This window comes from Echeneis naucrates, chromosome 24, assembly GCF_900963305.1.
Source record: "Echeneis naucrates chromosome 24, fEcheNa1.1, whole genome shotgun sequence".
NCBI lineage: Eukaryota > Metazoa > Chordata > Actinopteri > Carangiformes > Echeneidae > Echeneis > Echeneis naucrates.
The window spans coordinates 6,098,594-6,125,974 of NC_042534.1; the positions used below are offsets into that span (position 1 = coordinate 6,098,594).

Below are 27,381 nucleotides of genomic sequence, written 5' to 3' on the forward strand. Positions count from 1 at the left end.
TCAACTCTGAAATGTGGGAAAACATTATAGTATTATGCTAGAAAAAGCAAAAGCTGCTCAGTAAAGAAAACAGTATAGGGTGGACACGTATTTACATCACTACAGCCCTGACACATGAAAATAAGGATGTGAAACAAAGCTGCATGACACTCAAACATGCTTGTGTGCACCCACAAAGAAGCCACAACAAGAGTGGGGCTCAAATTTGTGCTCAAATTGTGATTATTGTATGAAATTTGTATGAAATGAAAAAACTAAAGATGAAAGACATTTCTAAAGCTCATCAATGTGTTAAAACACCTGGGATTTCTGCATATGTCTCAATATGACATTTAGAACATTCCTTGGATGCCTGATGGAGACTAAAAGAGGCTAAACCGCAAAAGTGAGTTACAGTGGGTTTTTTGTGTGTGTGTGTGTGTGTGTGTGTGTGTGTGTGTGTGTGTGTATATGAGGACATGTCAGATTTTTGCATGAAAAGAGGGTGCAGTTGGAGTTTTTTGGAAAGAGTGTTACAGAAGAAGAAAGAAAAACAGATTTGAGAGAAGAGTTAAACTCAGCGTCTGAGACATTTCCCCAATATTTTCCTCATTCTCCTTCCAGAGGTTAAAGAAGCTCTATCCGGAGTCATTGTCATTGTTTCTTCATGAGTTGTGGAAAAGGGAAATATTTTTGGCACACCCAAACTTTTTAAAGCAAGGGTTGGCCATATTTACAAAAATCAACATCTTATAAATGGGGTGACTTCCGTTTCTAAAGGCTGCCATTGTCTCCAAATTTAATCCACTTGCTATGTGTGCCCTTGTATTTAAGACTCTGATAAATGTGAACCAATTCTTTGCTGTTCTCTCCAAAAGCCCATGTGAAGTCAGCTGTCATCACTTTGCGTTCTCACAGCCTTTTTGCCAAATCCGACATTTTGATATACATAATAAGTCCCAGAGGGCTCATGGGTCAGATTTAACAATCATTATCCAACTGTATGTGCCAATATGCAACAATTCTCTTTACAAAGTGTCTAAATCACTTTTAAATGACGTTTTCATTTTTATTAGCTAATCGTTCAATACTGGTTTCATTCTTTCATGAGGAATCTGTCATTTCTGCAGGCAAACTGATTGGTCCTTATCAGTGCTGGAAGGAGAGGACCCACTCAAACGGGATACATAACATTCTTAATTGATGTAAAAATAACAAGTCACACTGCGAATTGTATGCATGAAGAAGTTCCCTCAGACATGTTATTTTATGGCACTTGATAGCAACTTTCTTTTTAAAGAAAATTTTTCACACTAAAATCAAGAAGCATGTGCAGAAGTAAAGCTTGGAAAACACTGCCCTCTTTTGGTAGTGTTTTTTTTTAAGGGCAGCAGCAGCTCACACATCAGTCTACTGAAGGTCACAAGGTTGAAATATTTTACTGTGATGATGTTACTCTATATGACTGTATTTCATGTCCTCCACAATTGTTGGCTTGCCTTGAAAAGTAGGGCTGAATTTATCAGTACGACTGAGGCCTCTCGACAAAAGCCAACTTGGCAGTGGTTTAGAAAGGAAAATGGCCAAGTACATAAACTTGTTGACTTTTTGATAGCTATCATACAGTGGAGATGAAAAGGAGTAAATCATAACTGGGGAAGCTGAAGTACACTTATTTCTGAAATTCAGTCATGTTAGACAATTGCCAAATTTGGTAAAACTTGGACATGCCTTTTTTAAAAATGAAATTCCATTATTTGCTACATACAGTGACCTTTATTGTCCTCATTCTCTGATGTACCTTTTTAACAAATGCTTTGAAAATCATTGTGGAATCTAGGAACATCTTCCGTATTTAAAACTGAAAAATGAAGAATCAAGCTTGTACAATTTAAATCCTTTAATTTTATTATAATACATCAAAAACAGGACTGCAACATTTTTACAGTATTGTCATTTACTCTGACATTATTTCACTAAAGATGCATTCTGGTTATCTGACAATGTGTATGGAAGCCATTATTTGGTTTGTTATTCCAAGGCTGGATCAACAAAAGCCAGCCTTGATGTGAAAGGTGGCCATTTTTTGTGCGCTTTGAAAAAGGTCTGGGGGTTGAATCAAGACCTGAGATCGAAAAAGCACTTGCAAATAATTTTTCACAGTTTGATTCAAGCTGCATATATTTTCCAAGATATAATCTGCACCAACATGGAAACCATTTCACAGTGCAGTGAAACGGACAATCTGGATGTGTGAATTCAAAAAGAATTAACACTGAATCTTCATGCAATTTCAAACAAAGAATTATTTGCAACTACTATTTGATCCAGGTCAAGCGTTGGATGAAGTGCTGTTGGGGATGTTTGAAGGTTAGATTCTACTTTTTGGCAGTCTGAAGACGCTCTGCCACATTTTCCCAGTTGATTACATTCCATATTGCCTTAACATAGTCAGGCCGCACGTTTTTGTACTGAAGGTAGTAGGCATGCTCCCATACATCAATACCAAGGAGAGGGGTGAGGCCTGAGGGTCAGAAAAGAGAATTCACTTCTCAGACATCTTTCTTATTTAACTGGAGACAATCAGGGGAAATACAAGTTTATTTGGAAAGAATGTTCATTGTAATCTGCAGTCTGTGTTTTTGCTGTACCTGTTGTCCCCTGAAGAGGATCCTGGTTCGCGCAAGCAGCAATGCGAAGCCTTCCACTTTCGTTGTCATATCCCAGCCAGCCCCAGCCTGAGCCCTGCACTGCTACAGTGGCAGCAGACATCTTCTCTTTCATCTTCTGGAAAGAGCCAAAGTCCCGTTTGATGGCTTCCATTAGCTCCCCTGCAAGAGATTAAACTATAAGATACTATGAGGACAACTCAAGAAATTAGAAAGCAAGACACTAAATGAGAAAGGATTTGCAGTTAAATTAATTTACTTGAACAAGCTGTATGCATTCAGCATTATTTGAAAAAGATACTTCAACAAAGGAAAATTCACCTCATAATTTTTTTGTTTTTTAAACAGTAATACATTTTCTCTGCCAGATATTTATGTGAAATTGTGTCCCGAATTAGGTTTCAGTGGCGTTTTATACCACTAGAGGGCAGAATGACTTCATAAGAGTGTTTTGCTGCTGAGACTCTACAAGCTTTTGATATTATGAGTTAATTTGTCAAATACTAAACTATTGATTTCTAGCCATTAAAGTCTCTTTATTATGGCTTTGAATTAAAAAAAAAATCTCACTAAAGTCATACTGATTTGTAGCTGAATGCTTGACAAACCACTCGTTTACTTTGGCTTGCAATTTTTTTTGTGCCAAGTATCTAGTCTGCATTTTAGCCCATCTGAGTCAGTTCACTTGGAACAGCTGTGTGTTATATACGCAGCTGGTGAGGGCTTGTTGATTCACACCTTGCCCTCAATGTGACAGTTGGAATCCTATAAGCAACATGACATGGTTTCAACTTGGGCAATTTGGGTGCATTTCTGTTTTACCCTGAGGCTCGCCTCCACCATTTGGAGAGAGGTTGGTCCAGAAGATGGTGTGGTTAATGTGTCCACCTCCATTAAACTTCAGAGCAGGTTGGAGGGCGACCTGTGCAGTCACATCTCCTAAAATAGAATACAAGTAACATCAGAGTGAAAAAAAATAAAAGTAAAAAATCTGGTCTAAGTAGCAATTAACTGATTAATCTACACATCTTTCAGTTTTGTACCCTTTGCCAGTGCTTCCTGATATTTCTCCTCTGTAATGTTGAGGTTGTTAACATATGTGGCATGGTGCTTGCTGTGGTGCAGCTGCATTATTTCTGCATTGATGTGGGGCTCCAGGGCACCATAGTCGTAGGTCAGGTCGGGGAGAGTGTGCTTCTGCCTGGCTGCAGCTACCTGGCTTATAGTTTGGCTGAGGCTGGCCGCGCACCTGCAACAGACCAGGGGAGACATTTGCCAGCTGCACCATAAGATTTGAAGAAGCTAACATGATGGAGAAGTGAACTCACTTTTAAGGTAATCACTGATTTTTCACGAGCAACTTCACCATGCCTGCAGCGGTTAAGCTGCACAGGAAAGCAGTGCACACGTCGGGCTGTCAAGCTGTTACTGTTTGTTGAGATAAAGCAACTGTCGCAAAGTGACCTGAGCGCCCCATGCTGTTTCTGAATCACCCTGCACTGACATTTCATGGTCAGATATTGAATGAGTTGAAAAACACCGACTCAGCTTTGTATGAGCAGGTGTGTCCAAATACCACAACACCCATTTCACGGCCCACACAGAAGCCCAGTGGATGCATAACCATGTGACAGATAAGTAAAATCTCACATCAGGTGCGCCACAGGCTAGCCTAGCTCGATTGCTAATGTAAGTTAGCATTACCGCTAGCTAACTGTTAGCTGTGAATAAAGATAGAAGTCTCAAATGGATGAGAAGGACCCAGTCGTGTTCCTCCACTTTACTTTTCTGAACACATAAATGCCACCGGTTCGTAAGCTGACAGGAGTTTTACCTGCGTATTTGACCGACTCTGCACAGCATGTTGACGACAGCGTTCACGACTGCCCTTGAACTGAGCAGCTTCAACTTGACTGCACAGCGGACCGTACTATTATCTGGTCCGGCGGGGGTGTTGATGAAAATGTGCCGGAGTTTGACACACCAAATCTGCGTCAACCGAGGCTTTGATTCGTCATATAAACATCAGTAGGCAATATAAAAATGCCCATATTATTTAAAAGTCCATATCCTGACATCAGCATTAAATGTGCTATACTAAAACGTATCAAACTACGCATTTCTCCCCTTCCTCTTCTAAGTCATGTTTGGTAAACGCGCATTAGATCATATGAACACAAAACATTGTGGTCGAGAAACAATATGCATCGGTTTATTTATCACAATTTTATGACTCCTCCGTTTTGCAGTGGGTATGCTTTTATGAAATACACAGTACGTAGTAAAATGTGGCATCAATAATACTAAATAAATTCGTAAATCTAAGATACACAATTTAGCTACGTAATTATTAAAACTCACAGTAAAGAATCACGCGAAAGTGTCTTCCAGTTCCAGAGATCGTCTATGTTGAGGAAAAACGAAAAACTTGAGACTTCAAATCAACGAAACAAAGCATGTGATAATATTTTCGGTTACATTAAAGATAGATTACAAGCAAATTGCATCATTTATTGTTATTGTCGCTTGACATATTTACTTCTCTGTTTGAGAACCAAACAAACACACAAGCAGCTGAAATAAATGTGGGTCAGGCCACCCTTCTCAGGCCAACAAAATAATTACATATATTCATTATGCATGAGATAGATGCAGACCCTGGAATCTGCACAATCAACTTGATGCACCCACAGTGATATGTGAACAATGAGACACCACAGCACACATCAGCAGGGATCATTATAAATTTATCAGCGGATCAGATTGTTTTTCTTTAATAATCATTTGATTTATAAAGCGCCACAAAAACGGTCAAAATCCCATTTTCCTCCAATTTCTCAGACCTTTCCCATATGTTTGCCTTTCTCTCTATAAAAACCACGATATACCTGAGAAGTTTAGTAAAGAAATCTGTTTTTAGTGGGACAACTCAGAAAAGTGAATCCTGACAAAGAGAAACTGGTCTTCTTTTCTTTTATTTTTCTCTGAAAAAAAGAAACAAATGTTCACACACACGTTAGCAACTAACGTTTCCTCATAAATTTAATGAGATAAAACAAAAACAGAACAGACACAAGTTTCCTGCCTCCGTACGTACGCCGGGGTAATCGCAGCGGAGTGAGCGCTCAGTCTTTTGTCCCTCGTCTCTGGCCGTACTCTGCAGCAGCGGCAACGCGGCCAGATCCATTCTGTCCTGCCCACGGTGAGGAAGATGATGGTGATTACGCCGAAGCGAGCCAATCGCTTATAAATTCACGGCGTATTTCCAAACGTAGCTGTAATTTTGCGTCTCAGAGAAAAGAAAACAACAACAACAAATAAAGAAAAAAAATACACCGAAGCTAACGGGTACCAGAAACATCGAGAGAAACGGGTCTCGGTAAGTGTTTGTGGACGGCTGGAGGCCTGTTACCTGCTGCCAAGAGCCCGCTAGTTTCAGGAAAAGGAGCGCAAGGGAGGCAGTCATTTCCTTCACCGCCATTTTGTGATAACAAGGAGCCGAAAACGGAGCCAACAATCGCATGCTGCCGGACCAAACACGAAGCAAATAATGGGATCTCAACATCCGAGTTTCGGAGCCTCTGTTTATTTTGTTAGCGGGTGCTAAATGGTGTTAGCAGGCGAGGGTTAACCTTGGTTAGCTTATTTTTTTTTATAGTCTTTGCTATCCATCGTTGCTGCTGCCAGTCCAGCTAACAAATCGGGCTCGACAGCTCTTATTAACTGGTAATGGTGACTTACTTCTCTCCGCTCGGCTTTGGGAGTTCACTTATCGGCCACGCACATCTCCATTTGTTTGCGGGAAAGCACCGATATTGTAGTCTTTTAGTGAAGTTGCCACACAGGTCACATTTCACTGCGTGTGGACAAACGGCCAACGCGTTGAAGCTTTAAAAGATGCAGTCGCTTCAACTCGAGACACCAAGCTGTGATTAATGTTTTGTTTCTGTCATATTTATTTCTGCAGCTCACAATGACCAACGAGGAGCCTCTGCCCAAGAAGGTGAGTGGCCCTTTTTTTTTTTTTTTTTTTTTTTTTTTTTTGGCTAGAGCATTTTATTTGTCATCACGATCCTCAATGTGTCTGCAGAAGAGCGCAGTTATTGGATGGTGTTCGCTGTCTAAGCAGACCTCGGTTTCCCTTTTGCACAGGTTCGCCTCAGTGAGTCTGACATGAAGACCCTGACCAGAGAGGAGTTGTGTACAAGGTAGATAAAAGGCTCTGCAACCGGAGATTAAAACCTTTTTTTTTTTTTTTGGAGGAGGAGGAGGGGGGTGGGTTTATTACGATTACATTTGATATTTACACATTTCCTGCTCCTTCTCAGATGGAAACAGCATGAAGCATATGTCCAGGTCCTGGAGTCCAAGTATGCAGAGCTATGTTGTAAGTACATCTGCTGTTAACATAAGTGGAATCTTAAAAAAAAAAAAAAAAGAAGTCTTGCCAGGAAGTTATTATTACCATATCACTACAACAAACAATGACTTGTTTATGAAAGGGGCTTCTCTTTTGATACATTTGCTCTTCTGTTCCTCTTCACTGTCTCAGCCAATGATGTAACAGGGTTGAAGGAGTCAGAAGAAAAGCTCAAGCAGCAGCAGCAGGAGTCTGCACGCAGGGAGAACATCTTGGTCATGCGACTTGCAACCAAGGAGCAAGAGATGCAAGAGTGCACGGTATGTATCTAATCTTTTGCTTTCATGGTGATTTTATAATATTAGGGGGAATTAGGAGTCGTTTAAATATTCTGCATTATCATTTTCATTATTAATTAACATGTTTCTGTTGTTATTATATGATCAAATGATTGCAAGTCCAATGTCAGTGCTGACAGATGAACAGAACAATAAGGCAACTTCTCTAGTAGTTGACATCTTTTCAGCACTTTACTGTACCTTTTATTTATATATTCATTTGTCAGACAAAGAGAGCATCCTTTGCTCTTATCAGATTCACATCTCAGTGGATCACCCAGTGGTTTTATGGCAGCACATGTCATTGTTGGGGGACGAGACTTTTAATTGTCGACTTATCTAAATGGGTAACTCATCGTTGTGTTTTGAGGTATATTAGTTGCACTTTGTGCCTCTTGTGTAAATGTATTCAAATCAGTTCTGTGGCAATTTTAGACCTTCTTAGCAGTGACTTTAATAGGTGAGTATTCGTTTTTTGAATATCGCTGATCTCGTTTTATGACAAAAGACTGCATCCAGGAAAGCATCTTGCGCCTAACAACTGTTGGTACACAGTTTAGATGCCTATGCTTTGATTTTTGTTTTTTTTTAAGTTATAACGAAATGTCATTTTTCACAATTAGGTTTGAATGCAGGCACCATTCAAAACAGATTAATCATGTTGGAAGGCTACCTGATACTCTTAATAATATAGCTGGGTTTTAAAAAACAGTGTTATTTTTGAGAGGGCGGGGGGTTCATATCACACATGAAGTTGAGACAGTTCAAGCTAAAGAATAAGTTTTCATAACAATAAAATGTAGTTCATCGGTATAAATATGAACCACTTTACTGGTAACTAATATTGTTCTTACTTTTCTCTGTATGTATGTAAAATGCACGTATAGCCTTTGTGTATGAAATGAACCTTATTAACACCTGTTTGCTTTATCCTGCAGACCCAGATCCAGTACCTCAAGCAAGTCCAACAACCTAGTGCAGCCCAACTGCGGTCATCCATGGTGGACCCAGCCATCAACTTGTTTTTCCTCAAAATGAAGGCTGAACTGGAACAGACTAAAGACAAACTGGAGCAGGCCCAAAATGAACTGAGTGCCTGGAAATTTACACCTGATAGGTAAAGACAATCAAAATAACTCCCCCCCTAAAAAAAAAAAAAAAAAAAAAAAAAAGTCAAGACTTCCTCACGCCCCCCACCCTCACTCTCACTGCAGGCATGCAGGATCAATGGTGGGGGGGAAGGCTGACACATGCTGTACTCACCACGAGACTCAGACTTTACAGAAAGACAGTCACTGCAAAACAAAACTGTTTTTGTACTCTTGCACTGTGCCAGCTACATATCACATAACCTAACGTGAAAAGACAGTATGGTCAGGTGACGCTTGTGTTTCAGCTCTCTCCCCTCGTATCCCCTCACCGTCCAAGGGCCTGAAGGAGTCCGGACTGTTCCTGAAGAGGTGGTCACTCACTTCCCGACATGGATATGCCCTCCCCACCCCCTCAGCTCAAACCAGGCAGTTCACATATTAAATAGGGGGGTTATGGTGGAGGTTGAGTCAGGCAGGGAGCATCCCTAGCCGAAAACATCAATTGAACATTTTAAAGACAATTCCCATACTTGGTTTATAAAGACATTTAACTGTGGATTTCACCACACACATACCTGCTAGTCTGCCTGAGAAATGTAAAGACTTTTTGGACAGTCTAGACACATTGCAGTAACATGAGGAAAGTTCTAGGATTTAAAAGTAAGACTTTGGGGGGGAAGAGCCACTAGAAATGATGTTAAGACTGTGGTGGAGCCAGATCCTCGGTCCACAGGGGACTATGTTTCAGGCATCAGAGTCCTGTCGCCTGTGTCTTTGATCATGGGCCCTCTCACGGTAGAGTGTATTTACATGTTTTATTTTGTGACTTGTTTCTTTTTATTGGCATTTCATTTCTTTCTCTTGTTTCTCTGAAACAAACTCTTACAGCAGTGTGTACGTGTCTGTGAGTGTGTTTGTGCGAGTGTGTGTGTGAACCAAGAAGCACAATTGGAACGATTGTTAACAGTTGTATAAAATTTGCACTTCAATCACGAGTTAAGCTCATTGCTTAATTCTTTGGATGCATATTGAAACACACTGCTGTAGGTGAACTGAGTCCTGTTTCAAGATGTGAATGCAAATGTCTAACGATTCATGTTATGAGTTTATGAGAATGTATTTATTGTATTTCTGTGTATTTCTGTGATTGACCTCAATTTCTCCCTCAGGCAATTACATTTATAGCTAGTCAGACTTTCCTTTCTTACCACTGAGGCACAGATCTTTGGCCACTAGTTTCACAATAAGAGTAAAATGTGTTATGTTTTCTTGTTTAAAAAAACAAACAAAAAAGCTTTTATACCCAGGTAGTGAGATTTGAACTGGCAGCGTGTATACAGCCTGTTAACAGTTAAAAATGCATTTCCTCCCTGAGAGAAATGAATGTTTTTGCTAACTACTAATTTAGAAGAGATGTAGTACATACTACTGACTAAAAATAGGGTGCATAATTACAAGTTTTTAGTGGAACATACATGACATTTGCTTTCAGATGGTATAGTTGCTGAATAATCTCCAATTATTGTTCATATTTCGGTGCACTTCTCTCCAGATGATTTTCATAGGCATTTCTAGATTGAACTTAAAGGTTTGATATGATTTGTATGTATTTCATTTGTATGCAAATTCAGCATCTTGATTAGGGCTTAAAATAATTTTGCATTTACTACTGTAAAATTAACAGGTGTTAGGATTCATTGACCTTTTGTTAAGTTCAGAAAGTAGCTCCCAAAGCAACTTGATTCAACTGTTTAAACGCCTGCTATTCTGAATTTAAAATCATGAGTACACAAAACAGTGCCTGGTTATGCAGATCCCATTTCCTTTCTTGCTACGCATAGATAAGTGTCGATAAATTGTAGGTTTCTTGTAGTGTGTCATTTTTAATATTACTCTGCTCTGTTAAATTTTATATTCTGCTTGTTATTCACATTCAGTTATGTGGCGAGTTCATTTAAATTTGAGGCTTTGGTAGCAACAGAATTGCTACTGTTATTTTTAAAGTGTTCACTCTTCAATATGCAGCATGGTGAACAAATTATAGTGCTACATTTGGTTCCTCAGTTTGATAGAAATGTGGGTTTAGCTTGCTTGTTTGGGTTTTTTAGACACAGTGAAGACTTTAAATGTGTACAGAGTTTGAGATTCAATTTTAAATTGAGCAAGAAAAAAGTCAGTTTGGACATTCACAGGAAAAGGATTTATATTTATTTGTAAAGATTTCTGTCAGGTGGTTACTGATCATTTTATCTTGCTTTGGTGTTTAATTGTTGTGAGCAGCAATGATGTAGGGATAGGCTGAAGAGTTTCTGTTGCCCCATGTCAACCTGGGAAGTGGGTCAGACAGTTGGAGCAGATCAGTGGCACCTCTCTGCCTGTTGTTTGTCTCTTGGTTCACTGTGTGATGTGAGACTTATTTCCCTTACAGCCAGACGGGGAAGAAACTGATGGCCAAGTGTCGAATGCTGATTCAGGAAAACCAGGAGTTGGGCAGGCAGCTGTCCCAGGGACGGATTGCCCAGCTGGAGGCTGAGTTGGCGTTGCAGAAGAAGTACAGTGAGGAGCTCAAGAGCAGTCAGGATGGTGAGAACACAGGCAGCAACCACATCTCATCGTCTGACTGCTGCTACCTTTCGCAGTGCGACTGCTTGTCGTCTGTACAACTTTTGACATGTTGCTGTTTGAAATCTGACTTTCTTCTGCCTCTGTCACCCCTCAGAGTTGAATGACTTTATCATCCAGCTAGACGAAGAGGTCGAGGGCATGCAGAGCACCATCCTCGTCCTGCAGCAGCAGCTGAAAGAGACGCGGCAGCAGCTGTCCCACACTCAGGGGGCTTTGGCGGGACCCAGCAGGACTTCTCCCGCTGCTTCTAGCTCATCAGCTGAGCCGTCCACCCAGCCTGAGCAGGCCAGTGCTCCATCTGAACCAATGGGCAAGGACTACGGGAGGGTCTCCAATGGACCAAGCAATGGCAACTCATCCCAGAGGAGCGAAACCACTACACCCAGCCTGTACCGGGAGGTCAGCAGCACAGAAGAAGACTTTCCCATGTCCCCCATGGTTTCCAGCCCCGGTGAAGCTGAGACCAAACTGTCCAACCACTCAGAAGAAGCGTCAGGGAGTCAGACTGCTACAGGGAGAGTTGGAGGACCTGTGGGCTTCGGGTACGAGAGCGTGGACTCTCCAACAGGCAGCGAGACATCACTGACTCAGCACTCGAATGACACAGACTCCACCACCGACCCCCATGAAGACAAGGCTGCCCTAGTGACCAAGGGCACCAGGACTGCAGGGTCACGGCACGCTCAGAACGGCCTGGACTCCAGCACGAGCGACAGTGCGGTTTTGTAATGTACCTTGACGTGTACTGTCTTTTCCCTTTTTTTTTATACAATATACAAACAAGGCAACAATTGCATAGTCTGTAACACAGCACTGCTGTCCAAGATGCTTTTTTTCACCCTCCTCCCCTTTGCCTATCGTGATGCTTCTGTCACATTTGCGTTGCTTATCGGGGATATAACAGGAAAGGGTTAATGTTAGATTTGAATTGCGTGGATGTATGATTTAAAACTAGTACGTTTCATTCTGCTGTTTATTTGAGCACGTCTATGCTATTCTTGTTTGAGCTCTTGACACTGAAATCAGGCATCTGGTGTTGTAACACATTGTCAACAGTCAGTAAAATCACTGAATTACACTAGCTTCGCAATATTCAAGGTCATTTTTAGATGTTGGCCTATTTGTTTTTTGTTTTTTGTTAAATCCAATTTTAATTTTTCATTGACAAAAAAAAAAATTCTGTTCAAAAGATTCTGTTGAAATGTGAGTAGTTTATATGCGATGTTCATATTATTCTGACATCAGTCCTTTTCATGTACTGACCAAATACCAATAAAGATTTTTAATACTACACAGTGAAACCAATCCTTACTAGCTAGTGGCACATGAATATCAAAGCTTACTTCACCTAACAATGTACACCTGTAAGTGGTCTGATATCTTTCAGTGATTTATCTTAGTCAGGAAGTTATATATATATATATTTGACCTACAATGCAGAAGTCTAATGTTAAATATTTTATGCAGCAAAAGAAGAAATATACATATTAAAAAAAAGACTAGCTGTATAAAGTGTGTACACGTGTACATTAAATAGTCCTGGAAATAACAATATATTCAGAATAATATTCTTGTGTGATGATTAAAATATATTCAGTCTGGGGGAAAATGCTTGAATGCAAACAGAATGTAGATGATGAAGTGTGGAGCTTTGGATCTGCTCAGTCATGACATCTAACGAACGAGCTTCTCCTCCAGCACACACGGAGGCGCTGTGGTTGAATGTCTCCGGAGCAGGCAGCTGTGTGAGCAGCGCGGACGGACGGACGGACAGACAGACAGCAGCTCCACGGAAGCAGGAGTCCGACCCGAAGCAGCCGTGATCCAGCATGAACTCCGGGCCTGTCGTCGTCGTCTCCGCCGCCCGGACTCCGATAGGTACAGTCCGCTGCACCTTCCTCGTCGCTCGCGGCCACATCGGCTGTATTAGAGATTTATTTAATTTATTTTATTTTTTTTGTAGATGTTATTGTCTGTATCACACATTAGTCGTTTTTTTTTTTGCCAATTAACTTAAGTGGTTGTTATCAAGTTTGAAGACGCCGAGTGGTGCTGAGCTCTGATTGGTTAGCTCCGAGTGTCGGGAGTGTTTTCGCAAAGGTGATTGGCTGGCTGGCTATAGTGCCACGGTGCACGAGCGTCATACTATTGGCTACATTTGGCCAAGAGATTTCACCTGGCTTTGTTTCTAATTAACAAAAAACCCCCAAAACATACAGAGACAATTGTGACAGCAAGCTTAAATATAAAGCAGAATTTAGCAGAAGGCTACACTGTTAGAAAGAAAAAGGAGATGTAATACATTTTGTATGTTAAAGTATAAATTTTAATGTTTTTGTCCTAAAGATTTTGTTTTTTAATGTTTAGTGTCCTCGGACCAGGACAAGACATTTAATTTGACAGGGAGTGAACAGATCTTTGAAATATGCACACGTGTGGGAGCATAGCCAAGTTTCCAATAAGTGTATTACTTTGTCTGCCATAATAAAATAGATTTATAATTTGGTTACTGCAGCAAAAATAGTTTATGATCCTCACAAGGTGAGCTCTGGAGGTATTTCTTGGCTTGAGCTTTGACGAAATGCAGGATTTAATTCTACATTTGGTGCATTTAATGGCTGGGCTGCTGGTAAGTCATTTAAGCAAGTTTTCGAATATATTTTTTAAAAATGAAAAACATATATAACAATTATTATTTTCTTGTTAAATGACCAAAATGTGTAAGTAATTGTGTTAAGTTAAGTTTTGGGTTGTTTTTTTGTTTTTTGTTTTTTAAGGGGTTGAGACTTGAATATTTTAGTCACATTATCTCAGCAGACCAAGAAACGCATTATTTGCCATACCCAGTGCTGATGGTCAACAAGGTTCTCTCATTTTTACCCAGGGTCCTTGAATGGCGCTCTTTCCACGGTGCCTGTGCATGAGCTTTGTTCAGCCGTTATCAAAGATGTGCTGAATCGGGCTGGAATAAAGCCAGAGGAGGTCTCTGAGGTTATCATGGGACACGTCCTGACAGCAGGTAGAAAGAAGTTACCTCATCCATGTCAGAAGTCCTGAGTCATGCTAACTTTTTTTTATTTTATTTTATTTTTTTTTTTGGCAAATGTCAGCTTCACCTCTTCGGGCCTTTCGCAACATTCTTTCAAAATGACTTGTTCACCTTGCATTTCCCTCAGGTACTGGTCAGAACCCGGCACGGCAGGCCAGCGTTGGGGCAGGTATCCCATTCCCTGTCCCAGCGTGGAGCTGCCAGATGGTATGCGGTTCTGGGCTGAAGGCTGTGTGTCTGGGAGCTCAGTCCATCCAGACAGGCGAGTCCACTGTGGTGGTGGCAGGCGGCATGGAGAGCATGAGCAGGGTGGGTTACCGGGCTTTTGTATTGGGACAAATATGTGCCAGTTTTAGATTTGTGCTTAAATAGTAGACAAGTTCTGGTATGTTTGCTTTTACATTTAATATTTCACCACTCAAAAGGGAACTTGGTAGAGAAAGGTGGCCAAAGAAAAGTATTAACTATACCAAAACTTATCTGATCAGCACAACTCTTCTGATACAACTATCAAACATTTTCATTATTGATTTCTGAATTAACAGCTTTAGCTCATTAGTGACAAAAATAACAATCAAATATGTTTCCTTTGACACTCCAGGCTCCTCACATACTGCAAATGAGAGCAGGAGTAAAGATGGGCAATGCCTCCCTGCAGGACTCGATGGTGGCTGATGGCCTGACAGATGCCTTTCATAGCTACCACATGGGCATCACAGGTCTGGGTGCATTTTTTGTCCATGTAGCAGCCTTTGGTCAAGGCTGAAAACTGAATTGTGATATTTTTTTTTTTTTAACCAGCGGAGAATGTGGCGAAGCAGTGGGGCGTCAGTCGAGAGGAGCAGGACCGGTTCGCTGTCCAGTCACAGAACAAAACAGAGGCTGCACAGAAAGCGGGGCATTTTGATCGGGAGATTGTCCCCATTGTGGTTCCGTCCAGAAAAGGTAAGAATTTAATGGATTTGTAATTCCAGCTGTCTAATCTGTGTATTATGTGTTTGCACTGAAATAGCCTTCTCACCCCTTCAGGCCCAGTTGAGGTGAAGGTGGATGAGTTTCCTCGCCATGGCAGCGACCTGGACAGCATGTCCAAACTCAGACCCTGCTTCATCAAAGACAGCAGCGGCACTGTTACTGCTGGAAACGCCTCAGGTTTGTGAGTAATTGAACTACAACATAGTGTGATGGATGAGTTTATAATTTACATGAATTAAATGTGTAATGATCTTGTAGGTATAAATGATGGCGCAGCAGCAACTGTCTTAATGAGCCAGTCAGAGGCTGAGAGACGGGGCATTAAACCGATGGCCAGGATTGTTTCATGGGCTCAAGCTGGTCTTGACCCATCTATCATGGGAACTGGGCCAATACCAGCCATTAGGAAAGCGGTGAGAAGTCAGCGGAAATTAAAAATAATGCAGTATTAAAATAATACTTGCTTTAAACTCATTGTTCTGTTCTGACAGGTTGAGAAAGCAGGCTGGCAGCTGGACCAGGTGGACCTGTTTGAGATCAACGAGGCTTTTGCAGCCCAGTCCATTGCTGTGGTCAAAGAACTTGGCCTAAATGTTGACAAGGCGAGTGTTGCAGAATTTATTATTATTTTTTTTTTTAAAACAACACATGTAGAAATGTATACTGAGGCGTAGAGTCGCAGATTTTAATGTCACTGATTTAAACACTGATGCTTTTGTCCATTCCTTAGGTGAATGTGAGTGGTGGAGCCATTTCTCTGGGACATCCCATTGGTATGTCTGGCTGCAGAGTGCTGGTGACTCTGCTGCATGCACTGCAGAGGACTGGAGGACAGAAGGGAGTGGCGTCCCTCTGTATCGGAGGAGGGATGGGGATTGCCATGTGTGTGGAGAGGATGTGAGTCACTGCTGATCTGGATTGCACTCTTCATTTTTTAAGTGCATAAGGGAAACTGAAACGCTTTGTTTACACTGTAGAGTACGATATGAAATGGGAACCATTAAGTGATATGTACATAGAAGTTGTTGGTTGCTCACCATTTATACTGTAAACGTTGAACTTTCTCAGGTTCCAGCTGTGAAGCACGTCTTAATGGTAGAGGACAAGTCTAAATAATAATCAAGCCTATGATGAAATCTAAGCAAATATCGTAATTGTATTTAAAACTGGGTGTTATGTGCTAAAGACTATATTTTGGTTGTTTACTTAGAAGTCAAATATTTTAAAACCAGCTGCTCTCACAACCCATAATGCACTAGACTGCAAAGTTTTAGATCCCCGTCTGTACAAGTGTCACAGGACATGCATTTTTCTCTGTAGATTTTGCCTGATCTAAACCTGATACCAAACATTCCACTGTCTAATACCTCTAATCAATGAAATACAGTTAAGTGCCATAAGTTTAAGTACACTAGCCTTTTCTAACCTCGTGCTTATCTAACCACATTGTGGTCATGTTTGAAAATGTTTCCAGTCATCTGTCTGACATTAAAGAATTAAGTCCAACAACATTTGTTTCTCACGTCAAAGTATGCACAATAACTACAATTAGCCAATTTGAATTAACAAATCAATGGTCATTTACAACCATTGGAGCTTTATTAAGTGTCCAAAAAAAAAAAACCTGCAAATTGCTTACAGTTTCTCTGGTAGGGAGAGGGAGAACAGTAAACAGGCAGAGTGCACAGCCTACACTAGAGCAACAGCCATGAAGAGCTCCTTAAGTATAAATACAGACGTTGAACCTTTCGGCACAAATCACATCCTTTTAACCCTCCAGAGAACCTGATTCCACAGCATCCCTGTACGACTGCCCACCTTCCTTCTGCTCTGGGAATAATTTGATGAGGTCATCAATGCGGAGGATGGTGATAGCAGCTTCTGTGGCAAACTTCAGGCTCTTCGTTTTAACCATGGTGGGCTCATACACACCAGCTTGACGGTTGTCTCTTGGCTTACCATTCACCAGGTCCAGACCAATCCTATGTGAGAGACACAAAGATACTTACTCTTTTGGCATAATTCTAGTTTTACAGAATTAAAGAAAAAGTTGATATTAGGGCTATACCAACAGTCAGTTACAGCATGGATTCATCTAGTGGTTACACAACTCAACAAAACTAAGACTAAAAGTTATGTCCTTTCGAGAGTTTAAGGTGGATGTGATCCAATTTGTCTGATTTAAAAAAAAAACAAAAAAACAAAACATTTTAAGACAAATTTAAATATCACGATAAATGGAGGGGACCAGAAAAAAAAAAAAAAAAAAAAAAAAAAAAAAACACCAACTCACCACTTGAGATTCTTGCGTTCAGGATTAACTTGAGCCTCGTTGTGGAAGGCCCGAAGCTTGGCCACAAGATCAGTGGAGTCCTGTGCTGCATTCACAGCCAGAGTCTTGGGGATGATGAGGAGGGAGCGAGCGAACTCTGCAATGGCCAACTGTTCTCGAGAGCCCTGAAGTAACAAAAGTGATGAGTAAATTTCATCTTGGAAGATTTACTGAGTCCTAAATGGATCCGTACAAATGAAAAGGAAAAAAAAATTCTAATAATAAAAAAAAGACAGCACATAGCTCACCATGCTTGTGGCATAGTTCTCCAGGTAGATTGACAGGGCTGCTTCCACAGCACCTCCTCCTGGTACTACAGACTTTGACTCCAGCACCCTCTTGACCACACAAAGAGCATCATGCAGTGAACGCTCCATCTCATCACACATGAAGTCATTGGCTCCCCGCAAAATTATGGAGGCTGATGTGCGCGCTTTGGTACTGAGAGGATTAAAAGTCAGAAGAAAATAGATACAGTTCAATTAACGTATGACAAACCAAATAAAAACTGCAGACAAAGCATGAAAACTCTCCTTTCACATCTTATTTTTGCTGCCACAACTACAGATCTGTGGCACTGACATAACGCTGGATGTAAAGCAGTGCAGAAATAAATAATTCTTACTTCTTGACAAGGATGAGCTCGTCATCACAGATGCGCTCCTGCACAACCTCCTCAGCCTGGCCAAGCATTGTGGCCTCAAATGTCTCCTCTCCCTCCAGATTGGTCAGAGATGGGCAAATGGTGGCTGAAAATATTAGATTTAAACACAGTTAATATTAATAACTGCCAATGGGGAAGAAATGCAAGACACCAAAATTTTAAATACAAATCCATAGAATGCGTTATTCTTACCTCCTGCTGCTTTGGCAATACGTTTGAGATCCCTCTTGAGTACTCTTCTTACTGCCATAGCGCCCACATCCACAAAGTACTTAAGACACATGTCATCGATGCCACCGGTGGTCAGGATAACGTTGGCGCCTGCTGCCAAAATCTTTTGGATTCTTTCCTTGGTGATATCTGATTCCCTGAAGTAGCAAAATGTTATCTCACCCTAATATTCTTGACCACAGATTAAACAACACAGGATATACGTGGTACTAATGCAAAACAAACATTTTATGCACACTTCAACATATAATGAAATAAACAACTTTAACTTTTCATTGTAACCACACAGATACACTGTTCCAGTCCACAATAGTGATCCAACAGCTTAGGCAAAAGCTGTGGTCTTGATTTGTGGATGCATATATTTTCTCCCACGCGTATCACTGTGTAAACTATTGAGTCAGCAACACAGCAAATTTAAATGGGAAGATGTTTTGAAAGATGTATATATGGAAGTAACAACAATAATAATGAGAATAAATAATTAACCTTTGTCTGATCTGGTCAAGCTTCTCTGGGTCATGGATAACAACTTGGACTCCCATCTTCATTTTGGTTTTCTGCAGGCTGAAGTCCAGGCAAGCAATCTTGGCATTAACAATACGCTTAACCATGCCTACAAATAAACAGAAAACAGCATATTCAATAAACAATAACTTAAGAGCAACTAAAATTGGATACAACTCCAAGACAGGGTGAAGAAATATAAAAGTCCTGACACAAATGCAACTTGTTCTAGGTTGAAATGCAACTGTCTGGCAAGAAAAGAGGTGTCACAATTTATGAACTACTGTGACGACATTCCTGTCAAGGCCAGTATACTGTCTCCCACGCGTATCACTGCATACACCATCAGGTGAGACATAGCAGCAAATTTAAATGGGAGTGCAATCATCAATGCAACTATATGATCAGCATTACAAATCTGAAATGAGTTAAGTTCAGGCCATTCATCACACACACCTTGAGAGCCAACTGTACAGTTCAATGCATATCCATTAACCAAGAAGCTCTCTTTCTGGCTGCGGCCATGAGCTTTCAGGACGTTGACTGAGTTGATGGGATACCGAGCAACACCTTTGCCATCCAGAAACTTAACAGCCATGGCAGCATCCACAACCATGTTTGCAAAGAAGTCAGCATCACTGAAGGTTCAGGAGTCAAGGTGGATAAAGACAGCAGAGAGGAGTTTCTTCAATTGTGAAAAAAAAAAACAAAAACAAAGATAAATTATGCTCTTTGTCCACAAACTCAGCCACACATATCCACCTGTGACACGCTGACTGATTTGGGATTGAGGGGAAGGATACACTCCAATGATTTTGGAAGACATGGAGGTCTTGGCTGCATTGATAAGGCACTCTCTGCCCAAATCATCTGTTCCAATTGTGAGATTCTCATTAATGTAGCGCACTGCCTCTCTGGAAGATGGGGGGGTGGATCATTGTTATAAATACTGAACAGATCAAACAGGTAAAAAGTATGAATAAGAGCAATTCTAAATGTTAGCAACTTACTTGCAAGCCAGACGATATCCACTGATGACTGATGTGGGGTGAATCTTCTGCTTCACCAGCTCATCTGCGCTCTTTAGCAGCTCTGCTGCAAGAATTACCTACAAGAGTGTTGTGACACGTTTTAAAAGGAGGCATTATACAGTGTAACCACAATCTTAGGTCAACAACAAAAAAATCTAAGTTATGGACCATGTACCATCATTTCATTAGGGGCAGCAGAAATGAGTGTCTGAAACCCCTTCAGACACTGAAGGATTGTTCATCTTTCCTGTTAGCATAGCCACACATCCGTAATAGGAGGCAGATGCACGGTACTAAAACAGGAGATTACAATTCATTTTCTTTATAAATTAAAAAGGCAGCTGTCGACCTTACCACAGATGTGGTCCCATCTCCGACCTCCTTGTCCTGCAGATCAGCCAGTTCACATAAGACCTTGGCAGCTGGGTGCTCCACCTCCAGCAGCTTCAGGATGGTTGCTCCATCGTTGGTGATGGTCACGTCCTGCAAATAACCAAATAAAAGACAACCCGGTTATTACCAGAAGATTCACAGTTCATTGTCGTGAAAAGGTCAGAAAGGGTGTCGTGCTTACCCCGATGTCGTCCACCAACATCTTGTCGAGGCCGACGGGTCCGAGGGAGCTCTTAACGATGTTGGCAATGGATGCTGCAGCCATGACTGAGGAGAAAATACGGAAGCTGCTATTCACTGTACGTTTCTAGACAGCTGGCACATCCTTCAGCACGTCTTGTCGGATTTTTACCAACATTTGTAGCATTGCAATATTCTGTCCCTTCATGAAGTGGGGTGCACAGACAGCCGGCCACACCTTCAGATCGTGACAGTGTCTTTTCTATCCCATTAGCATAGCCGTCCATTCATACTGGTGCGAATGAAAGGTACTAAAATGGGACTGGGTGTTAACATCTCATTGACTGCGGTCAGTATAAATTCAGCAGAGGTAACTCAGAAGCTTAAAGCCACCGCCAACGTTCATTAGCTTTAGCATTAGCCACACGTGTTTTGGGTGCAGTAAATGAATCAGTTTTCTCGCGGAGCGTAGAAACGCACAGAGACGACCTTAGTTTTATATGAAACATTGAGCAAAGCAGCACCGTAACTCACCATTTTGAGTGCGGACGGACTCGCCAGTTGTTCTCTGGCCGAGCACATTTAACGGACCCTCTAGTAGCGACATTTTGGACCAGCACGCAACCGAGAAGAAAGGAAGCGGCGCAGTGCATTATGGGGAAACCGGCATCAGCCAGAAGGTTCGAGAAGAAAGTTTATTAAATTTCACCCCAGGAAATTTAATATTTACGCTTTTAGTATAGAAAAGGAATTTTATATCAATGTTTTAATCAAATGAAACGTGAACCGGTTCTATTATCAAATTAGAAAAATACAGTTTTGTTATGTTGTTCTCATAAACATCATTTCCCAGCATGCAACCGGATCGCTGCGCAGCCGGCTCCTTCTTCTTCCTGGGTTTGTGGGTGACTTGCAATTTAATAGCTGCGCCAGCGCTCCCCCTGCTGCCCATTTTACTGTAACGACGTAGCGCCCGGAGAGTAATCAACTTCATACACAACTTTAACTTTTGTCAAGTGGTGTTAAGGAACTGACTCAACACTTCCTATATTTATAGTTTTCCTTATTAGTTACTTGATAGAGCCAAATACATCTCTGAGGTTAATGTCTTGCCTTTTACGCCACTTACATGATTTGACAGTAGTAGTAGTAGTAGTACTAGTTAGTACTACAGAAATTGTTAACTGTAGTCAGTGAACTAACAAATAGGTAAAGGTAATAGAGTTTTTGGAATATGATGCATTATTATAGATTCACCAATATATAGAATTGGAACTGATGTATTATTAGGCGAGTCATCCGACAGTAAGTATATATTAAAAAAAACTATTTAACCAGGAGAACTTTTTGAGATTCAAAATCTCTTCTCCAAGACTATCCTTAACGTTTGATTAATTTTCATGCGACAGGCTTCACATCCTCAGACTTTAGAAAACTGTTGCTTTTTCATGTCTTACATGGCAATGAACTGAATAATGTTGTGATTCACCCAATTAATTTGTAATAAGAATTAACAGTTACATGCTTATATCAAGTAGTACAAGAATTGTACCCTGCAAGATGCAATTTTAAACAAAGGCACTTAAAAATGTACTATTTTTCAATCACTGAGCGTGTTTTCACAGCAAGTAATGATAAAAAAATAGATAATAATTTCTAGGAATTTTATCAACTTATCTGGGTGGTTTGCTTGTATCGGATATGTCACTGACTGCTGATGCAATGTACTTTATTCAATGTGATACCATTCAATTAAAACACCAGGGTGAGTTTAATCTGAATTTATTTCCTCCAATACATTGTTTTGTTGAGCAATGACAACTACGCAGTTAAAAAAATACAGTACATTTAACTTAAACATTAAAGCATTATAAAGCATACCTATGGCATACAAGAATAACTTTCCTAAAATGTACATCTTTACAAAGTGTTTACAAATAAAACGTAAAAAAGACAGAAAAGTGCAAAAAAGAGTCAATGAAGACTGACAATCCCCACCAGTGAAACAGAGGGTAAAAATGTACAAAAAAACAGAACAAAACATACTTCATATCCCTAACTTGTGTTTTATGCACATTTCCTGATATGAGCTGTAGGCCATGATGTTGTGCTTTTCAACTTTTATGTGTTTTAATGATTTTGGAACTCGTGACTAAGCAGTGCGTGATAGAAAATAAAATGGTGTTTCTGAAAATATTCACAGTATCTGATTCAAATTTCGCAAGAGTCCTTGGCAGAGTAAAACAATATTTTGTTTAGTAATGTAGCTCACTTTCATTTACGATCTGCCTGAAGTGAGTGATAATTGACAACAATACAGGGATGCTTTCAAATGAATAGAACACATTTAGTGATCTTTGTTAAAAAAAAAAAAAAATAAACAAAATAAAAAAATTGTGGCAAATACTGGATGTGTTTGAAGGGAGGCAAAAAAAGTTATGTTGTATGAACCTTAATGAAGTGACTGCATGGCCAGTGAATGCAATGTCAGTAGTGTGACAGGTGGGAGCGCCCCACAGCGTAAACAAAACGAAGCAAACAGTTCACTATCCTTGTGAAAAAAAAAAAACCAAAACAAAACACACACACACACACAAAAACAATAAAACAAACAAAACAAATACAGTACTGTAACTTTTTTTTTTTTTTTTTTTACTAACTCTCCTGAATGTTCTCATCTGTGGTCCCTCTTGAAAACAAAGGTTAATCTTTGTATGATTCAAAAAAAAAAAAAAAAAAAAAAAAAAAATCATCCACTTGTTGAGATGCACATTTCACTCCATTAACCAAACATAAAAACGTCTCTGATTTGCTCACATATTCAAAATAAATATGAAGTTCTACTGTTTCTTATAGATTATCTAAAATATCAGCATCTTCTCTTGATTTTAAAGCACGATACCCTATTCACGGCAAAAGTGTTGGCAGAGTGAAATGGCATAAAACAGACTTACTGGTCTAAGCCTAGTTATACTTAACACTACTGGATCTTGTTGCAACCAATATGTTGTCTTTACAGTTGCATCCTTTTTGTTACAGTTATTGCTAAAAAGCTTAAGTTAAAAGTGACAAACTAGCCTGAGTAGCAAATGTGACAACTGCAAATTTGAACGGCATATTTGTAAAGCTGCTTGTTCATAACTGTTTGGGAGTGTAAGCACAATGAAAAACACTTGACACAAAGTGGTTCACTTTTCCTATATAGGTGTAATTTGTGTTGAAAATTCAGTTAAAATAACCTTAAGAGTAAATGAAACAAAAGACCTCGCGGCCACACGAGGTATTTCTGACACTGAATTAACATCCACCAAAGATCATCGGACGTTTTGATGCTTGTACTTCGGATCCAGATGTTGCGCACAGAAAAGACAGATATCCTGTACTACTGTGTCTGTACAACAGTTTAATGGCACAAGTTGTCATTCCACCTCTTCAAGGCTATAAGTGTTTGCATTCCTTTGTATATTAAAAGCCATTCTGCCATTCTCAATGCATTTACAAACATTTGATCACTTTTTTTTTTTTTTTGTTTCGACCCTTCTTGTTAACCTTTCCACATCAGTTCACATCTCTGAAACATACATGAGAGAACTCTTTGAACCTGGAAGTGCTAAGGCAGCTCATATGCATGCTTTGAGGTGGCATTTTGACAATTAATAGTAACCTATCATGTAGTTTACTGTGAAGCCATGTAACAGAAAATATAGGTATTTGCAGCACATGATAATGTGTATTTGTTTTTGTTTTTTTGTGGACTATGGTTGTATTATGTAGGGCGTTCAATGCAAAGCTGAAGTGCCCCTTTTGTTTCTATATCCTGTATGTTAATATATATTTGGCTTTTAGTTGCCGTGTATGTTCAGGCAAAGCTACTGGAGCTCAAACACTGAAACTTGTCCCTCAGAGACTGGACAATGTTGGGGTGGTTCTGCTGTGGCTCGTTCCACAGGTATTTCTCCAAGTTTTCTCGGTCGAGAGACCTCAGCGAGTCGCAGGAGCGCACCGGGCTGCATGGCAAACTCTGGGACTGAACGAGACCCCGGTTCTGATTGGAAAGAGCTGCTGAGCTGCCGTTTCTCTGGCCTAACCTGCTGGACTCCTGTTCGCTTTCGTCCTCTGAGCGGATCTCAACATAGTCATCGTCGTCTTCCCCATTGTCTTTGAAGTTGGCAAGGTAGTTCTGGGTGGCGGCGAGTATGCTCAGTGCAGATGCCCGATTCAGGACAACCACCTGTTGACCATCATGTAACGTGAGGTCTGACTGGCCCTGGGTGGACCGCTCTGGGAGGCTGCTCTGCCGACCAGCTTTGCCCAAACTCGGGCCGTGGAGTCTATCTGTGGATCTATCCACAGAGGGTTTGTTACATTTGAGTCCAGACTGGCTGTTATTTTCCTGCTGCTGATTTCCCAGAGAGTTGATCGACTGAAAGGGAGCAGATGGGGAAGACTTTGAGGAAGAGGCGTTGAAGGACGGATGTCTCTTAATGGAACTGTACACGTGCTCCTCTTTCTCACTTGGCGCTGGCATGCACGAACTCCACCTCTGGGAAGGCGGGGTGGTTGGAGAGGAAGGGAAATTCTTGAGGGAGGGGATAGAGCAGGCGGAGGTCAGTTTGCGCTGCGGGGTGGAAGACGTTCGAGCATCCCCCACCTCGCCGGCTGAGGACACGAAGCTGGCCAGCTCGCCATTGCTGTATGTGGAATGGAGCCAGGCCTCCTCCAGGGAGGTCTCAGGCATGGACGGGGAGGACGGCAGCCCTGGATGATGGCTGTAGTGTGGGAAACCGGAGGTCTGACCAGCAGGACTAGGCGGATCCTTAAACATTACCTGGTCATAGAGCTGGGAATACTCTGCTATTCTTGCACCTAAAGAGGGAACACAGAGAGGAGAAAATAGATGTGGTATGAGTACTGAGAGAAACTTTTCTGTATGTTTGTCTGTTTAAAGTAATGACATGTTGTCTCAGAGTTATTCATCCAGGTTAGTGGTTAGAATTACAAACTATTATTCTGAGAACTAAATGTTTTTAGTTACCAATGGCTGCGCCTCCTTGTTTCTTCTCCTCTAAGATGGCCGCCAGGTCTTTCTGCTTCTTCTCAGCTCTGGCCCGACTACAGGAGTCGCCAGGGTCCATGCTTCTCATGCGCAGCAGCTGGTTGGCTTTCTTGATCTTTTGACTGTACTGCCGTGCCATCAGGAACACCCTGCTCTTTGTTTTATCCATCAGCTCCAGGGGGAAGTCCACAGATTCACCCAGTAGGAGAGAAGAGGCAGCAAGGGGGGAGTCCAGGCCTGCCAGCTCCCCTGGAAACAAACTATGAAGGTCCTTAACAGGATTATCTTTCTGTGGGGTGTTTCGTTGAGGAAGCTCCACCAGATCTTCATCCTCTAGGCGGAAGCTGCCACTGCTAAGGCGAGCCAGTCTGTTACGGATGCTCTTCACTGTACCTGGGGAGGGCTCTGGGGTCGTAGGATCAGGGTGTGCAGTGGGAGCAGGGCTGTGGGGTTCTTCATCAGTGGTGCCTTCTCTTTGAGGATTGGGAAGGTTGATGACTGGAATGGTGAAAGATGGTGTGGATGTGATGGGTGGAACTTTGGGCTGATGTGCCGAATTCTTGGTGGGAGGGCTGGCCACTTGAGGATTAATTAGAGAAGGGCTCTTTTTAGGGCTATTTTTTACTGATGAGGCCTTTTTAGAAGGCTCACTGGCATTGACAGGGAAGGCGGCAGGAAGTCGATCAGCTTTCTTTTCATTGATCTTGATGTAGTTTTCCAAGTCGTTCCAGATCTCATCAACCTGCTCTGACATCTTGTCCCCTTTCTGTGAGCGTTGGGAGAATGTTTCAGAAGCAGACGAGGAGGAATAATCTGGTTCACGATGGGAGTTGTCTGGTCCGTCATCATCTCCAAAGTGGAGGCTCTCCTCAGAAACAAACCCTGCAAGACTTTCAGTAAGGTCTTGTTCAGAGACTGGCAGGCTGTCCCTCCCTTGTTTGATTTTATTGCCTTCATTCATTCCTTTAAGCTCCGTTGATGGTGGTTCCCTGAAAGAGACTGTGTCGTAGATGTTTTCCTCCACTATATTGAGCTCACAGGTCCCAAACTGCCTCCCCTCTTGTGTTGAGGACCTGTTACTCTCAGAGGAACTGTCTGGTTCAATCAAAGGCTCTGTGACCCCTGAAATCTCGTTTCGTACCCTTGCTGCCAGGTCCTTCGACCCCTTTGCATCTGTGGATGTCTCTTTCCGTGACTGGCTTTCCTCCATGTCTCTCCGAATGAGGCCCATGCTCTTTAGGTCCTCGAAGCTGATGTTGTCATATACATTTTCAATATCGTCAATGGTCAGTTGCTCGGCTGAGGATGATCCTGATATGTCATTGCTGGATGACTCAGTGTGTATCACTTCCAGGTTGCTGTGAGCCTGGTCATCATCGGGGCTCTGGGTAGCCTCTGTAGCCTTCTCCCCTGCACTGCTTGCCCTCCGCAGGACTCTGCCCCCATTGGGTGGGGGGTCAATTTGCACTGCAGGCACCTGTTCAACATGCCAGCTGCATGGGCGAGCTGTCCTGGGCGAAGAGGTAACATCTGACCTCTCTGAGGGCGCCTCCGGCTCTGGTCCACTGGGTTCTGTGGGGACAAACATCTGGTAGATGTCCTCGTCCTCATCATCAGGCTGCATTGTTCTCTGGCGAGTGGGGAACATGGCCCTACGAGCCCGATGGTCCGCCCAGATGTTCCGTACTGAATTGTCACTTTCTGTGATGATTACAGAGGGAATGGGAGTGTCTGGAGGTTCCTCTGTCACATTAGGCGTCCTGAGAAGTGGCGGGTGATGGCTACTTTCCCTCACTAGGGATTCTCTTGCTCTCTGAAAGGTAAAGAGAACAAATATGTTGTTTTGCATGAGGTTTATGCAGTCCAAAATAATCAAGATGGCTATGCATTCACAGTCCCTG

The 27,381-nt window shown here is 41.6% G+C and overlaps 5 protein-coding genes and 1 non-coding gene across 11 annotated transcripts in view; 2 read left to right on the plus strand and 4 right to left on the minus strand.

Annotated features, from left to right (window-relative positions):
• Positions 1 to 1,864: 1,864 nt before the first annotated feature.
• Positions 1,865 to 4,561, minus strand: sod2 (superoxide dismutase 2, mitochondrial). Its single transcript, XM_029496087.1, has 5 exons — positions 4,483 to 4,561; positions 3,692 to 3,897; positions 3,471 to 3,587; positions 2,631 to 2,810; positions 1,865 to 2,503 (listed from the first exon to the last, which is right to left on the minus strand). Exons 1-5 carry the CDS (start codon positions 4,509 to 4,511, stop codon positions 2,358 to 2,360), a joined length of 678 nt encoding a protein of 225 aa, XP_029351947.1. The 5' UTR covers positions 4,512 to 4,561; the 3' UTR covers positions 1,865 to 2,357.
• A 1,253-nt stretch (positions 4,562 to 5,814) lies between these two features.
• Positions 5,815 to 12,353, plus strand: wtap (WT1 associated protein). 2 transcript variants are annotated; one of them, XM_029496965.1, is made up of 8 exons: positions 5,815 to 6,027; positions 6,616 to 6,651; positions 6,801 to 6,856; positions 6,977 to 7,035; positions 7,201 to 7,328; positions 8,285 to 8,463; positions 10,866 to 11,020; positions 11,157 to 12,353. In XM_029496965.1, exons 2-8 carry the CDS (start codon positions 6,622 to 6,624, stop codon positions 11,789 to 11,791), a joined length of 1,242 nt encoding a protein of 413 aa, XP_029352825.1. In that variant the 5' UTR covers positions 5,815 to 6,027; positions 6,616 to 6,621; the 3' UTR covers positions 11,792 to 12,353. The 2 variants fall into 2 exon arrangements, with proteins under 2 accessions (XP_029352825.1, XP_029352826.1); XM_029496966.1 differs by lacking the exon at positions 5,815 to 6,027 and adding an exon at positions 6,051 to 6,374.
• Positions 12,354 to 12,891: 538 nt separating this feature from the next.
• acat2 (acetyl-CoA acetyltransferase 2) lies at positions 12,892 to 17,368 on the plus strand. The gene is made up of 9 exons (XM_029495832.1): positions 12,892 to 12,940; positions 13,947 to 14,081; positions 14,239 to 14,420; positions 14,713 to 14,830; positions 14,913 to 15,056; positions 15,141 to 15,263; positions 15,345 to 15,499; positions 15,578 to 15,688; positions 15,817 to 17,368. The coding sequence occupies exons 1-9, from the start codon at positions 12,892 to 12,894 to the stop codon at positions 15,985 to 15,987; spliced, it is 1,188 nt and encodes a 395-aa protein (XP_029351692.1). The 3' UTR covers positions 15,988 to 17,368.
• tcp1 (t-complex 1) lies at positions 16,643 to 21,061 on the minus strand. The gene is made up of 12 exons (XM_029495831.1): positions 20,959 to 21,061; positions 20,426 to 20,511; positions 20,206 to 20,334; positions 19,831 to 19,928; positions 19,624 to 19,734; positions 19,277 to 19,458; positions 18,803 to 18,929; positions 18,275 to 18,450; positions 18,044 to 18,167; positions 17,667 to 17,859; positions 17,380 to 17,543; positions 16,643 to 17,068 (listed from the first exon to the last, which is right to left on the minus strand). The coding sequence occupies exons 1-12, from the start codon at positions 21,029 to 21,031 to the stop codon at positions 16,855 to 16,857; spliced, it is 1,677 nt and encodes a 558-aa protein (XP_029351691.1). The 5' UTR covers positions 21,032 to 21,061; the 3' UTR covers positions 16,643 to 16,854.
• LOC115038323 (small nucleolar RNA SNORA29) lies at positions 20,610 to 20,748 on the minus strand. Its single transcript, XR_003840506.1, has one exon. It is a non-coding gene; the product is annotated as a small nucleolar RNA SNORA29 (small nucleolar RNA).
• Positions 21,062 to 22,981: 1,920 nt separating the features above from the next.
• Positions 22,982 to 27,381, minus strand: part of LOC115037358 (pleckstrin homology domain-containing family G member 1) — a 35,486-nt gene continuing 31,086 nt past the window's right edge. For 2 of the 5 annotated variants that reach the window (XM_029495829.1, XM_029495826.1), the window contains exons 16-17: positions 25,460 to 27,293; positions 22,982 to 25,290 (exon numbers count right to left, since the gene is read on the minus strand). In XM_029495829.1, the coding sequence (XP_029351689.1) occupies positions 24,284 to 25,290; positions 25,460 to 27,293 (2,841 nt within the window). In that variant the 3' untranslated portion in view covers positions 22,982 to 24,283. The remainder of the gene's footprint in view (positions 25,291 to 25,459; positions 27,294 to 27,381) is intronic. The other 3 variants (XM_029495830.1, XM_029495827.1, XM_029495828.1) reach the window with 3 other exon arrangements.

Excerpts from the sequence above, each read along its gene's own strand:
- wtap (XM_029496965.1), top strand. The coding sequence starts at position 6,622 with ATGACCAACGAGGAGCCTCTGCCCAAGAAG. Across the intron at positions 6,857-6,976 it reads AGAGAGGAGTTGTGTACAAG|ATGGAAACAGCATGAAGCAT; the intron begins GTAGATAAAAGG and ends GCTCCTTCTCAG. Across the intron at positions 7,036-7,200 it reads CAAGTATGCAGAGCTATGTT|CCAATGATGTAACAGGGTTG; the intron begins GTAAGTACATCT and ends TCACTGTCTCAG.
- sod2 (XM_029496087.1), bottom strand. The coding sequence starts at position 4,511 with ATGCTGTGCAGAGTCGGTCAAATACGCAG. Across the intron at positions 3,588-3,691 it reads TCAGGAAGCACTGGCAAAGG|GAGATGTGACTGCACAGGTC; the intron begins GTACAAAACTGA and ends ATTCTATTTTAG. Across the intron at positions 2,504-2,630 it reads TCCTCTTCAGGGGACAACAG|GCCTCACCCCTCTCCTTGGT; the intron begins GTACAGCAAAAA and ends TCTGACCCTCAG.
- acat2 (XM_029495832.1), top strand. The coding sequence starts at position 12,892 with ATGAACTCCGGGCCTGTCGTCGTCGTCTCCGCCGCCCGGACTCCGATA. Across the intron at positions 12,941-13,946 it reads CGCCGCCCGGACTCCGATAG|GGTCCTTGAATGGCGCTCTT; the intron begins GTACAGTCCGCT and ends ATTTTTACCCAG. Across the intron at positions 14,421-14,712 it reads GCATGGAGAGCATGAGCAGG|GCTCCTCACATACTGCAAAT; the intron begins GTGGGTTACCGG and ends TTGACACTCCAG.
- tcp1 (XM_029495831.1), bottom strand. The coding sequence starts at position 21,031 with ATGTCGCTACTAGAGGGTCCGTTAAATGTGCTCGGCCAGAGAACAACT. Across the intron at positions 18,930-19,276 it reads CTGTACAGTTGGCTCTCAAG|GCATGGTTAAGCGTATTGTT; the intron begins GTGTGTGTGATG and ends GTTTATTTGTAG. Across the intron at positions 17,069-17,379 it reads GAACGCAAGAATCTCAAGTG|GATTGGTCTGGACCTGGTGA; the intron begins GTGAGTTGGTGT and ends TCTCTCACATAG.